The sequence below is a fragment of the Lepisosteus platostomus genome, chromosome 6, assembly GCF_059453375.1.
Source record: "Lepisosteus platostomus isolate fLepPlt1 chromosome 6, fLepPlt1.hap1, whole genome shotgun sequence".
NCBI classification, from domain to species: Eukaryota; Metazoa; Chordata; class Actinopteri; order Semionotiformes; family Lepisosteidae; genus Lepisosteus; species Lepisosteus platostomus.
The window spans coordinates 29,715,076-29,730,222 of record NC_142616.1 but is presented as its reverse complement, the minus strand read 5'-3'; the positions used below and the strand labels follow the sequence as shown (position 1 = coordinate 29,730,222).

The window sequence follows — 15,147 nt, the reverse complement described above, 5'->3', positions numbered from 1 at the left end:
GGTCTCCCATCCAGGTACTGACCAGGCTCACACCTGCTTAGCTTCAATGGGCTGCCAGTTGTGAGTTGCAGGGTGATATGGATAACAAGAGTCAACTTTTATGCACAAGCAGATCAGGTGGAGGAGTGAGAAGAATCGAATTAAGGGGCAGAAATATAGGGAGTTCCAACTGAGGAAACCTAATTTGCAGTTTAGGCAGGAAATGAGGGTTATGCCACTAGTCCTGGCATGGGATCATTAATGACCCATTTAGTCAGCATCTCAGTCCTCCTATTGCAGAGTCTCGTGTTTCATTCTTATGAATTGATTTGGAAAATCTGATCCCATGGAAAGAGTGCCACCTATTGGTCCACCAAAACTACTTATGGCAGCAGCCTGGTTTTCCTAAGACGTCTAATAACATAGGAGTCACCAGGCCAATCTCAGGTGGGAATGCTGCAACTCATGTACACAGTGCCTTTGGAATGTACTGTGGAACCAGAAGGCCACTCATTTCTGGTCACCAAGGGCACAGTTCAACTAGTTTTATGGGAATCTATTTAAACTACCTGCATAAGAACCAAAAGGGTTGAGTCGAATGAAAAGATTCTTAATTTAATGAGGTAATTTGATGGAAAAAGCATATTAATCCAGTTACCCTAAAAGACTGAGATGGAGAATTCAGACTTACTAAAAGTGAATTACTTTAGAAAACACAAACAAAAAAGGATGATAGATTATTAGCTTTTTTCAATGGTCAGATTCTTGCTGCTATCTTGCAATGACCCAGGAATGCTAAGGGTCTCCTGGGTAGGCCTCACAAACACATAGTAGAAAAATGGGAGTTGGGGGTCGGGACAAACTCATCTCCATGACACACCATTCAGTGCAGAGTTGTACAAAAACCTGAGCATCTCCCGAGTCAACTGAACTCTGGTCTACTCATTTATACAGGAAAAATATCCAAATCTAAAAAAGCTAAAAGAGACTTACATACAGATCACAACTAAATCATCCAAAATGCTGTTTAACAGCTAAATAATAAAATGTAATTATAATTAATATGGACAATAGTATAATTGTGAGCGGTGTGAATTTATAGAAGTTCTGGTGTAGTGGTGTGAATTCCTGTATGATCAGATGTGTATTATGTAAGGTAATCTTTAATGATGAATCAAAGTATTTTTGTATAGCATTGTTGCCTCAGTCCTGCATTGGGGGTATAGCAGAGAGGAGTGGAGACATATGATGTTGGTTGACTACATGTCACTGGTAGCATGTCTGACTCACCCAACGCTCCGCGCACTGTCTCTCCTGGGATAGGTACAACAGTCAGACAGCTGGTCTTGTGAGACTTAAGTTAATACATTCTCTCTTTCATAGACACACTGTACTTACCATACACAGAGCTAACAATTGAAGCTACAGTCATTAAGCTTTGGAAGTAAAAAAAGTAATTGTAAAGAAAATCATCTTTTCGACTACCGTCATAACAGAAATCAAAATTCATAATGGACATTCCCTCATACTTAACAGTGTTAACAGAATTTACTTTCTTAAAAGATAATTTCTTCATTCATTCCCCTGTCTTAGCATAAAGTAGCCAAAAACAACTTTTAAAAGAAACTTTTAGCTACTATACATTTTTTACAAGTGTTTACAAAACCCAATATCAAGATGTCATCAGATGTTAATGCAATCAAAAGCCCATTGTTTCTGTTATTTCTTTGTTCGTTTTATTTTCCCTTTGAGGTATTTAGTGCTGGCAAAGCAATGTCATGGTCTACTGACACAATAGGACGTAACATATAACTGGGATCAGATAAGAAACAGTTTATATATCTCCAACATAAACATCACCTGCAGTCATCAGCTGAGTATTACAGTAAAAGCCAATAAAGGCTGTGTATGCCCATGCTGGTCTGCTGAATGTTATCCAGATGTGCGAGACCAGGCCTGACAGAAGGCTTGTGTTACGGGGAAAGTGCACGACTAACACAGGCTTCATCCACAACATAGTCTTTGGGAAATCTGGGGAGTTACTGCTTTGATATTGGTGGTACTGAGTCAATCACAAATGCGTAAAACTAAATGAGTAAAACTTTCCTGGGAAACACCAAATTGTACAAGAAGTGAGAGAAATAAACCATTGATATTCATGATGGCATAAAAACAGCATAAAAAAGGCCAGATGCCATGTTTTGTTGATCTGAATTTGCGTGACAAAACTAGATTTTATAAGAATATAAGTTTGTAGCACAAAATCTCAGTCGTAATAGTCTATCAGCCTAGGCACAGGACAAAGAGGCAGAAAAGAAACAAGATGAAGAAGAAAATGAAATGTAAGAACTGTTGTTAGCCATACTGCAGTACAGTGCTGGGCCACTACAGTTCAGTGGAGATCTGACTTCCGCTGCACGTGGAAACATGCCTGGTGTGAATTAACCCTCCTCTCAAACATATCCAGTATTAAAAACACTTGCCACTGCTTTCCCATCAGCGCTCACATGAGAAGTGTTTCAGAGACTGGTACTGCTCCCTGCCCACTTCTCCACTGAGACACTGACATGCAGTGAGACTACTGAGCTCCCCTGCTGCAAAGACATGTAGACATCACATCTCCAGCAAAACTAGCCCTTTAAAAAAAATGTCATCCTAAAGCACAGTGGACAACACTTTTTTTTTTTAGTAGGACACTGCCTGATCAAGAATGTAAACAACTATTCTATATTTTCTTCTGAAAAAGATCACATGTGGAGCTCCAACCACAAATCACTTTGGTTAGTTCAAGACAAACTGGTGCAAGAGATAATCGTCTCAATGCAAGGTAAATTCTGCTGCAAAGTCCTGAAACACTGCTTAAAGGACATATTTACAACACGCTTTTAATAATATCCGCAGCATGACATTGGGATACAAAATATCCAGTTTAGAATATACTAAAAAGTTTTGTCCTTGTGTGTCTGCCTAACTTAAATAAAGTATTAATTTAAACATTTTTACTGAGCACAAAAAGTTAAGTTCAGAATGTGAAAAAGAACGCAGCTTCTTAAACTGACCAAGGTAGCTAGAATGGTAGAAAAATACTTAGACTTCATCATAATGTGAAATTATTTAAGGAATCATTACATTAAGACACTCCCTCGTCTGGCAGCATTTATTCTCGGGACTTGATCCTTTTTCTAAATGATCCAACTAAGGGCTTTGAGTGAAAACATGCCAAAGGGAGGCAGGATAACTCAGGCATGTTCACTTTAGACCCATGCCTTCATTTTCCCAGCGAGTTTCAGTGAGATTAAGATAATATTTATTCAGTGATAAGGAGTAAGGAAGTGCCCGAGACTTGGCAAAGATAGTCCATTAAAATATTAAATTATTAGTGAAGGAGAAAGTGGAGGCACTATCTGTGATCTGCTGATAGCAGGTGAGGGGATTAGGAGAGGCCAGGCTGAAAAAGAAAAAGTACAAAGAGCGAGGCAGAAAGAAGGAATAACTGCTGTCGCAGACACTACTGCTTCACCCAAATCAACAACCTTACAACACCTACAAACCACTGCTTCACAGTAAGGGCCTCTATTTAGCCTAACTGTGGAAATACAGAAACTTGAGAAATGGACAGATTTACATAATCCTGGGTCTGATTCTGATATTCTTACAGGAAGTGACAAATTTGAATCACTACCATGAACAATGACAACCAATTTGGATACAGTGGGATTCTGTGCAGTGGCAGAAAAGCACATAATATATATTGAACAGTAGTATCTGAGAAAGAACACAACCATAGATTGCTCAAGTCCAATCTGTCCCAGTATTCTTAAACATTGCTCAGTTGTTGTTGAATTTGAATTACTCGAAAGCCAAGATTTTCAAATGTCTTAGCACTGGGCTTTCAGACAATGGTTACTGCAGTGTTTAAACTACAGTAAAGCAATCATCAGTGAGATCAATCTATGGACAGTCAAAAGTCACATTCACAATAATTCATGTAATATAATGCGGTTTAATTCCACATCGACTTGCTATACAATATCAACAATTTCTTATTATTACATGTTTAAGTCTTTATGTGGAATTTTACTGCTATTACTATTCATTGCTTAAACTGAGTGGAACTTGGGTTGGTTAAAAACAAGATTTACTGACCTTACTTTTTCAGTGAATAATGAACTTAGAAAATAAAATGCAAATCAAGCAGAAGAATGTTCTTGTAAAGAGCAGCACAGGAACTGCAAAGAGAACAAGCAACTGGTCCCTGGGGTATCTAAATAAAAGTTTCCCAGGAAACAGTAAAATACCATTCAAGTTGTGTGTAGTGTGTGGAACAAGCTGTTGGCTCAGTGTTTTACAGTTTTCTTCAGGCTGAATGGTTCTGGGAAGAGTTCCAGAGTCTGTGATTTACACACCGCAAAGCAGGAACAACCCTGTCTATTTGAAACTTTGCTGAAAAAAAATCTCAGCATCAATTTTAAAAAGTGCCTTTGTTTGCCTTGCATGCTAATAACACAGGTTAACAGTGGGTTTAGTTTTAGAATTAAGAACTGATTTCATTCTGAAAGATTATAATATACCCATTTTTAAAGGTTTTTAATTTAAGCAAAATCTTGGTTTTCAGGATTGTAAACAGGATAAACAAAACAGCTTAGTAGTTCATTTCTGTTCTTTGCTGATGAACTGTACTGCACAGAAAAAGCAACAGAAAACCAAAACAGACCTTCTGGATCCAGAGGAACCAAACGAAGTGTTAACAGAGAAATAGTATCTTGTTGGACAAGAAAAAACATTGTTGGATAAACAATTAGTAAATCATATACTGCAGCACAGTAAACAATATATTGAATCTGCAGGATGTCTATGATATTGGTGGTAAAAGCATTGATCTGGTGAGCTGCACTGATTTTACAATAGAGTCAATAGAGTGACTGTGATCTAAATCCTGTGTCTCTCCCATCCCATGATCTGGGGATGTTTAATTCTAAGGCACGCTATGGAAAAGGCTCTGTCCAAACCTTGAAAAATAGCAAGAATTACAGAAATAAATAGAAAACACTGAGTCATAAACACATACCATCTGTTACCAGTTCAAGAGTCCCAGTCTTTAGCACTACTGAAAGAACACCAACAACAACAATAATAAAAATAAACACAATAATACAATCATTACACTTGTATTTTTATAGTGCTTTTCATCCTGAAAAAACATGAAAAACTCCTATAATAATAAATATACATGTAAGCATGTTATATATATGTGAAGACCACTTGACCCACCTCTACAGTGTGACACTTACCTGTTTGATGTCTGGTAGCCATTCAGTCCTCTATACAGCAGATCAGGTGGAGAAATGATAAAGCACTATATTAAGGGGGAACTTTATAAAGGATAGATCATACAAATGCGCAGTAGAATTTTACCATTTCATCAGAGTTAACACCTTTACTCTTAACAATTAACTTAATCAATTTCCCTACGGGATTAATAAAGTATTATCTATCTAACAGTGTCATGGGATGTTAAATGACCAGATAATGTGGAGTTCAGTTTAACATTTCATCTTCTATAGCACAGTGCCCAGTCACCAGACTGTGGAATTGGTTTAGAAACATTTGTTCTACAGGGAAAAGTCACCTCTCTCTGATGACAGTTCTGTGGTTTTTCTGGGATAGATAGTTATTGATGATCAGTGAAAAACATAACTATGGCTGGGGCAAATATTTCCAGGTAGTTTGCAGGGAGTTGTGCATTCTGTCTAATCCTGAAAGTGCAACATCTACCTCTGAACATCATTTAATACATTTAAATCATACTTTTCTCCCTAAGTGATATACAAATATTTGAAATAATATGAGATGCATATCATTCACTCCTGAATTCCACAGCCGTCCAATGGAAGCTCTAGAAAGGCTTTTGAAGGACAACACTACCACCTAGTGTTAACATGCATCTGTTGAGAACAGGATAGATTCACAGCTAAAAAGTACAAATATAATTATTTAAGGCAAAACTTCTTTGAAGATAACAGATGGCAACACTTTCCTAAGAAACAATTTATTATCAATTCATCAGCAATTTCATGCATGGAATGAATCATGAATATGGAATCATTTATTTACAAAATAACCAAGAAACATTTTTAAATGGTATTTCAATAATCCTAGCAAACTGCTGTGTAAATTGTTTTAATATAGTTTATTGCTTCTATAAATACAACAACCGAACATAAAGACACCGATATGTGTCTGGCTGAATTACACAGTAAGCACAATCAATAACGAAGTAAAATAAATCTTTGAAAGAACTACAATATCTTCATAAACTGCTTTTCAAAACATAACAGGCACAAGTTTCATAAACAGTATTTTAATAACAAGCAAATCATAAGATGTTTCAGAAAACAAATTCAAGCTTATTTGTATTAAAAAACTAAATATTCGATACTTCATATTATTGGTCTCATAATTTTGAAAACATTCCAGATAATTGCTCCGAGATTCTTACTTCACAATATGGAAGTGTGCTTTTCCACTTGTGCTTACACTTCTCCTTAGGTTTGCCATCACTGCTACATTGTGGCTTGTGTGGAAAAGGACACTCTTCACCTGCCCACAAACAGACACTCTGTCAGACATATGAACAGTGCATACAGAGAGCACAGAGCTCGAGCTTTCCAAACAGCCGTGGTCTTCAGCTCCAGGACCTCAAAACCTTAGATATTTCCAGTTTTGCATCCATTTTAAATTAGTGGCTGAAGATTATATCTTGATTAACTGAGTTAATTAAACAGTCAACAGCACAGCAGGGATGTAAACTCAGAGACCTCTGTAGCTCTGAACTACAGCTGCAGAGCCCAGCTGTTTGGGGTTTTCTGATTTCTCTAATTGATGTGTGAGAACTTACAAATGTACAAATCCAATACTCCATTACTATCCCCTTCTTCTATGTAGGGTTACACTGAAACGAATTAGGGCTTATAAAGATGACTGCATTGGAGTTTTCTGAATCATGACATAACTGCTACAGTACAATTTCTCCTCAAGGTCACCAAACCAGTGACATTCAAATACTGAACCATTATTCACATACAGTTCGAAGACCTTTCTACATATGTGTGATTTTGAACTTTACGAATGTAAGTAAGGTATAGTGGGAATACCCAGAAGAGAGAGGTTTTGTCACCAAGCCCATTATCTGTACTACCCAACACGAAGTGATAAAATCACTGAAAAAAGAGAATGTTAAAAAATATAAAAATGTTCCTTCTTTGCTTACTTTTATCAGACTACTTCTCAGTGTATTCAATAGCTATATGAGCTGCAAAGGACAGGGGATTGTGCTTTCAGATGTCTGGACTCTAGCAAATTTGATGTACTCTAGCAGTGATGTCAGTAGAGGCATTATACAGTACATTGCCACAGGCACTGAACATTTAAAACATAATTGGGGTAATAGAAAAAGGAAAGAAACCCAATAATACAGCAAGATCAAAAAATGAAAAATGAAGTAAACAAATTCAGAAGAATAATGACTTAGGCTCTTGAAGTTCAGTTCTTTACCACAATCTCCCTCTGAACGACCCTGCAGCTCACTGCTTGTGTGTAGGGCAGAATGAACTGTGGCCCTCTCACAATGACTTTGGGACTGTGAGGAGATTGGACAGTGCCCATATCCATATCACTAAACCAGTCTGAAAAACCAAATCAAAGGTTGTTATGCCCTTGCAATCAATTTACTAATTCATGGCCACAATAAAATGAGCACCCCCTACCAAGGAAATGGAACAAGCTGAGTAAGCACTTATATTCATGTATTCTTTTCAATTTTGAGTGAGCGATTGGATGCATCTTGGCCCTGTGGGAGTCATTCTGTCTGAAGTCTGATTGGAATGCATTTTATCTCACGTCTTGTGGGAAAATGAAGAGCTTTTCTTTTTACTGTATCTCAGCTCAACTGAGTACATTTTTTTTATTGTACTACTAATGTGCAAGCTATTTTACAAATATCCAATTAAAACAGAAAACCAAAATGTATTATGATTTTGGTTAACTAATTATATACCATTCGTGACAATATACTCTATAATTTAATCACAAATTTCTTGACAGGAAACACTTATACTGAGCTGTTCAAAGCTACTTGCAAAGGCTTAGCACATTGAATGGCTCAAATGGCTATATGGTAAAAGGAGCTGATAAACATCCATCTACTCATTTTCTAAATGTTTAATCTAATTCAGGTTGCAGGAGAGCCAGGAAGCAACAGGCGCAAGGTGGAATACACCCTGGCCAGAACACCAGTCCATCGCAGGGCACACATAGACAAACACACACTCACACTAGGGCCAGTTTCCCCAGAAACCAATTAACCAACAGCAGCAGTACATCTTTAGACAGTGGGAAGAAACCAGATCACCAAACAAAAAAACCCACGTGAACATGGGGGAGAACATACACACGATACGCACATAACACCCCAGGTCCGGAACTGAAATCAGAACTGTTTCAGTTCTGAGAGGCAGCAATGCTAACTACTGTGCCATGGTGCCACTCCTAATGAATTTTTTTTTAAATTTAAACCTTATAAAACATGTTCTCTCAGAATGGCTTCAACAAAATGTTAGTGTTATGTTTTTTTCTGCTCTGTATTAATTGCAGGGACATATAAAGACATCACAACAAATAGTTAGAGCATTGTTAATCATATTAACATCCCAAGATAACAGCATTATAAAAGACACAAAGCCAAGGTTTCTCCATAGATAAAATGTTAATATATCCATCGGTCACTAAATGAAACATTTAATGGAAGAAAACAAATGTATTTCTTGATATGCAAAAAGGACCCTGCAGAATGGATTTTTATGAAAATGGTAACCCTCCCCTCGGCATCGGCCCCATACAGAGAGAGTGGGACATGTGGCTGCTCAGACCTGGTCATGGCCAAGGTTTTCCTTTGGAGACGGCACAGTGCATACATTAATTTATCTGGTTCTATACACTCCAATTTAATTGGAATGCTTCTGCACACTAATCAGAGACACACAAGAGCTATGTGCTATTAGTTTAACCCTTTAGAGTATAACAAATACAGGTGTAGTTACACTGATTCTGCAGAACGCACATAGAAATGCATTTAATTGAACCACCTGCCTAAAATTAAATTTTACCAGGAGCATATATTTTTTGCTTTATTCTGTACAATTCAAATCTAAACTGAGTTTTTAAGTATTTACAACAAATCTTCAAGGCCAACAGTTTAGTATTTAAAAGGTAGAAGTAGGAGAGGAGAATGGTTCTGCAGGGAGGGTTCAGTGTCAATGAGCTGACTGATCTTTGCTGATTTTTATAGAGCAAGTTTTAAAATCTGAATATATATATCTAAAAATGATATATAGAATGATTCCAAATCCAATATTTCACTGATATCATTGTGAATTTTGACAAGGAACTACACTCCAATTCATCCCAAGTCTGCACTCCAGATGTCAGGTCCCAGCAGAACTTTTCTTGACTTATAGTTTCTTTTTGCTGGAAAGGAGTTCCTTTCCCATTAAATTTAGTATTTGACAAAGCTTTTTTAAGAACCTCTATTATAGGTTAACTAAAGAGAATACAACTTCTTTGGTTACCTGTTAATTAAGAAATACTCTTAATTGTTTTTTCATTTAGAGCTTGTAAGACAGGGTAGACAATGCACAGAGATGAAGGCATTTCTATCATCGTGTATGATGCATGTGCAAGATGGACATAAGAATAGCTGTACTAAGTCCAACACTCCAATGCTTAATTGGACAATTGGACAAGTCAGCCATGACTATTGTAAAGTAGATCAACGTGTCCTTTTCAACACGTGTCCTAAATTCTGACAAACTCCTCTGATGTTTGTATTAATGCACATGGTTCTGTTCATATAACGCTTCCTTCAATCAACTAGAAAGAAACAAGAGAAGAAGAAGTGCTGTGCACCTGGGTGGAAAGGGGTAGGGGCTGCAGCGTGTGGATCATGGGAGTGATCCACATGCTGGGAACCTGTTGGTGACGTCAGACCAGATGCCTCTCTATTGCCAGTCCTCTAATTTCATCCCTCCTTCTCCACCTCAAGGGAGGGGTCTGACAGCTCGGCCATGAGATCTTCCCCTGCCCCTCCGGCCCGTGAGGCCCACAGCAAAGCCCCCTCCTGCAGGCCCAGAGCCCTTAGCACCCTGGCGTAGTCAGTGTACACAGTGCCAATCAGTTTATGTGGAGATATGTTAAGGAAAGAAACCAGGGGTGAGAAAATAAGACAAAGTAAAAAGAAAATTGAAGAATAATAGAAAATCCTATTCATCGATTAATGAACACATTCCTAGACAGCTATGCAAACAGCATCTGCAGAGGTGAAGGGCATTCTTTGTCAATGCTTCCTGTGCACTATGATCTTTTCCTCAGAGATCTAGAATGGATGTACAGTACAGCGACAGCTCCTAAGAGAAATGGAGCAGAGCCTGCAGCAGTCAGCAATCTTCTTGCACACAGCCTGCCCATAGGTGAGCACAAAGAGCTGCTTTTGTAATGGGCTTTCCACAGCAAGGGCAAAACCAATACATTATCAAAACTGTGGTGTTACCCAAGACAGAGGAAAAAGGGCCTTCTGACGTGAGAGACAGAATTTCCTTTCTGCACGGTACAAAAAATAAATTTTATTCCCATTTGTCTACTTTAAGCTGTGCTTAAGTATTATTAAAAAAAGGATATTTGTGTTTTCATTGACTTCCATTACGCCATACTTCAGACAAGCTTCAATAAAGAGTGCAGCTCTGTCAAAGTACCTCATGCTACAAGACACAAGAAAAGCAAAATATTATCCATTAACCTCTCGATCAGTGTGAATGAAACATCTCATTTAGCTACAATTCTCCTCCTGGTTATTTACTATCATTTTATTTCCATTTCTTCTGTAAATACATTCAAACAAATGTACTGCTTGATCAGAATGACACTGCTGTAGGAATGTTTCAAAAAACAAAAATAATTTTAACATTTGTGAATCAATTTTTAGTTTTGGTTCTCACAATAATAAGTTGCTTCAGACAAATTGCTATCACTGAACACAAAAATGTAAAGGCTGTTAAACACAAACATTAACACAGACAAGTGAAAAACTGATTATTAGTAAAAAAAAATTACTGATTTCTTCTGCCCAAAAGTTGTAAGTCAGTCTAAAATTCATATACAAATTTAATAACACAATTCATAGGTAAAAATAATGCTATGACAAACGCAGAATGAGAAACACTGGGATAGGTGAAATCCACCCTCCACTGACGATTTACTGTACCATGGAGCGAGACTGTGCTGTGTTTACGAACAATAAAAGGTCAGACATTACCTCTGTAACATCTCAGCCACCTTCTGGAAGCAGCCCAGAGACAGGAGCACCAGGATAGCCTTGGACTTCTGGTTGATTTGTGGAGAGCACAGGTAATCCACCCAGCGTTTCAGAACCTCAGAACACTCAGTGAAATTCAGGCGTACCTGAAATAGTATTGCATAAGTCCAGGAAAGGTTTACCTTTGCAAATAAGACCCCATTATTGTCAATGCTTTTACCTGGGACTAAACAGTCCACCACACAACTACATCAATGTGTGCTATAATTCCTCTGGAAGCAAAGATAATATGAAAATACACTCTTAGCAACTAATATTACAGACATATACCCTGTTTTATTGTTTGTATATAAAAATATTAAATTAACTGAAGACATAATCATTAGTCTAGTGTCTAGATTTGACAAAATATGGTCATTCGGTTTTTCAAAAGTCTTTGCAATGCCCTAGATAAGGGGTAGTCAAGCTAGGCACCTGAACTCCACTTTTTCTTAATTTCTTAATTAACACGGGTGCTGCATATACTTTGAATAATTCAGCAAAAATTTACAATGGTATAGGTTTCTGGAGCAAAGATTGAAATAGAGCTAATACATTTAAAAGTATCCCATAATCACAGGTTTATTATACATTGCATTATGTTCCAACCAGAGCTGCGCCACAGTTATACATTTCAGGGAAATAACAGCCCAAATGAACGATGTCCTGTTTTTTAAACATTTCAAGAGGGAAAGGTATAAAACATATACAGGTATCCATAGCACTGATGTCATAAGTACAGCCTGCAGAGCATTGCATACAGACCCATTTCTCTATCTGACACTGACAGCAAAACCTCAGCTGCAGTGGCAACCTCTTAATCAAAAATCAAAATTATGATGTCAATGCAGTTTTATGTCATATGGGGACAGATTATGAAAGGTTGTGGACACCTCTTCTTTTCAGATAAATTTGATTCACACCTTTGCCAGCCACGCTGCACGATTCCATTCACCATACGTCTGCAGATAGCGACAGGCATCAGCTGCTTTATCTATCAGACACAGCAGCTGCACTCCCTCTAGAAAAGAGAGAAGAAACATTGAATTACTAACAAATCAAGCACCAGTGAGGGGAATTTATTTTCTGTCATGAACTTCTCTGCCATTTGCTAGACCTTAATTTACAAGTCAATGCTTTAAATCGAGAAAGAAAGAAAAAAAACTTTACTTCTCCATTCATTGTACAGGTGCCTTGGGAAAACCATTTCTCAATTTTTTAAATGAAATGTCAGCAATATGAATAGTTTTATAATAACACTGCATACTTAATACAGTTCAAGTTATTTCAACACATTGCTTTGGGGTTAACTGCAAAAACTAACCTGAAATGTATGTGATTGCCAAAGCACTGAACCTGTCTTGAGTTCAGTTGTTCAAAACAAAGCCCCTACAGGAAGGCATAAGATCATTATAATCTATAAAGTAAACTAGTTTACTTTGATTTAGAAAATGTGGAGTTCATTTTGTAACTTCAAAATAATAAATTGCTGTGCAGTTCAAGAAAATGTGAAAAATGACTGCAAATATTTCATCCATTCAAAGCATTTTTCATGTGATCTTGAAGAACAAAACTTCTTTTACAGTAGTTCTGTTTCTGGTAAATATACATTTACACTACGAACAGTGCTAAGTAAAAGAGAATTCACATTACTATAAAAGCACAGGAAAAAAAAACATCATATAACAAAGATTTATGGATAGAAAAAAATGTTATACTGTAATCTTGAAAGCATTGCAAAGAGCAAAGTCATGTTTACATGTATTATGTTAGTCCAGAAAATAATAATGAATTTACATTCCTTCTGTATTTTGTAACTCACTATGTCTAGCATGGATTACACTGAAAAGGAATTTGTATCTAGGAGTTCTGAGGGGGGTGTTTTACCATTGCTCTAGGCAGAATATTTTTAGGGCCTTCAGACCATGTGGTTTCAGATTGTGAACCGCCTTCTTTTGTTCAAACCACTAATGTTCAATAGGATTGGGATCTGGAGACTCAGATGGCCAGTCGAGAAGATTTATTCAGTGTGCAGTTAACCATTACTTTGTCCATTTGGATGTATGGTTTAGTTCATTGTCATGCTGGAATGGGTTACAATTTTACACCCAAGCTTGAGATTTCTGGCAAAGGTGTCTGGCAAAATTGTACTTGTACATGTTGGAGTTCATGATTCCTACTATTCTTACAAGGGCTCCAGGACCAGTAGATGCAAAACAACCCAAAACAAAATGGACCTCCCACTTCATTCCAGTGTTTTTCAATAAGAGCTTTACCTATTTTACACCACACACAATGCTGATCAGAGTGTCCAAAAAGATCCATGTTAATTCTATATGACTGTGAGACATGGTTTAAACTGTCAAAGGATTACTATAGCTCTTGACAGACAGTGCTTCATATACTTACAAGAATGAGACAACCACACTTCAACACCTTATTAATTCTATAAAAGTACCTGCCAGCTTCCCGTTAGCTATCATGTTGGTGGCCACCAGTTTGATGGTGCTCTGTGAAGGCCCAGAGGAGGTGATGGTGGTGACCAGGCAGGCCTTCAGTGAGTCACAATAGTAGCTGGCATTCTCTGCATTGGTCTCTAGCAGCAACTGTACTGCACGATCGGTCTGAGAAGCAGGAAAAAAAGAAGTGTTATTGGAGCAGGACCAAAGCTGACCTACAGTTCCCCTCTCAAAAAAAAAACTACTTCGTTTCCTATTTTGCTAGCATAATTGGTTGCGCTTTGAAATGAAATTTGGAAGTATTTACAGAAACGTAAATGTGTACATTGAATGACTGCGTTTGAGGGTAGAAGTGACGTTTAAATAAAACCCTCCTTTGCAAGGTATACTGTAAGAGATAGGTGAAGACCCAAATCATTTAAAAGCCAACCAAGTACAACAGCATACTGTACCTAAACTGAAGAGAACATAAGAAATGTTAAAAATGCAAGGAGCACATTTAGCCTATCTAGCCATTTTAGTACTTAGTAGGTGATTGGCCCAAGGATCTCATCCAGTTTCTTGAAATAAGTCATATTATCAGCGTCAAAACCTTGGCTGGTAAGTATTTTTTTAAACAAAAGATGCAAAGCACCTTCTTGACACAGAGTTGTGACTGCATAAAGGAAAATATCGAGCTCCAGTGTTCAGGGGATGTAGCCTAAAATAATCACAAATAACATGAAAATGGTGGGCTAATCAAAGTGCTGATTAATGTCACAAAAAAGTTACATAAAACAGGAGAAATGTCCCTTCCTCATCACACTTGCAATATTCTCATGAAAACAGGTGTCAGAAAACAGAAGACTAAATTAAATGAAGACCTAAAAGTTTAAATCACAGAATTCATTACTGAATACACTACTCTATATTCAGGACACACATCTGATAGGTAACAGAATCATTATGCTATTAAATCAATGCATCTTAAGTCAATAGTTTCCCATCCTTTGTGTGATCAAAAACAATGCTCACTTGATATTACTTTGCAGCATCAAAGAAATAAATGTAACTGTGTTTTGCAAAACACTGTCTACCTCTATCCTGATCAGTGTTCCTTATAGGCCAGTACAATTTGCTAAAGACAACTAACTAATTAGAAAAAAACAAAAACAGCAGTTCAAAGATTATTGAGGGAAATCAATGAGGTAAACGTGCAAAGATAAGCATGAATATTAACAGCTACAAGTTTTAAATTTTCCAAAACTGGAGAAAATGTCGACAGTAGAGAAATGGAGACAGTGTCTGTCTTAAGTCAAAGATGCA

General features: G+C 37.3%; 1 protein-coding gene across 2 annotated transcripts in view; it reads right to left on the bottom strand.

Moving 5' to 3' along the window:
• Positions 1-6,150: 6,150 nt before the first annotated feature.
• wdr11 (WD repeat domain 11) overlaps positions 6,151-15,147 on the bottom strand; it is a 44,488-nt gene continuing 35,491 nt past the window's right edge. For both annotated transcript variants that reach the window (XM_088635243.1, XM_088635244.1), the window contains exons 25-29: positions 13,842-14,007; positions 12,307-12,404; positions 11,345-11,490; positions 10,711-10,790; positions 6,151-10,215 (exon numbers count right to left, since the gene is read on the bottom strand). In XM_088635243.1, the coding sequence (XP_088491369.1) occupies positions 10,055-10,215; positions 10,711-10,790; positions 11,345-11,490; positions 12,307-12,404; positions 13,842-14,007 (651 nt within the window). In that variant the 3' untranslated portion in view covers positions 6,151-10,054. The remainder of the gene's footprint in view (positions 10,216-10,710; positions 10,791-11,344; positions 11,491-12,306; positions 12,405-13,841; positions 14,008-15,147) is intronic.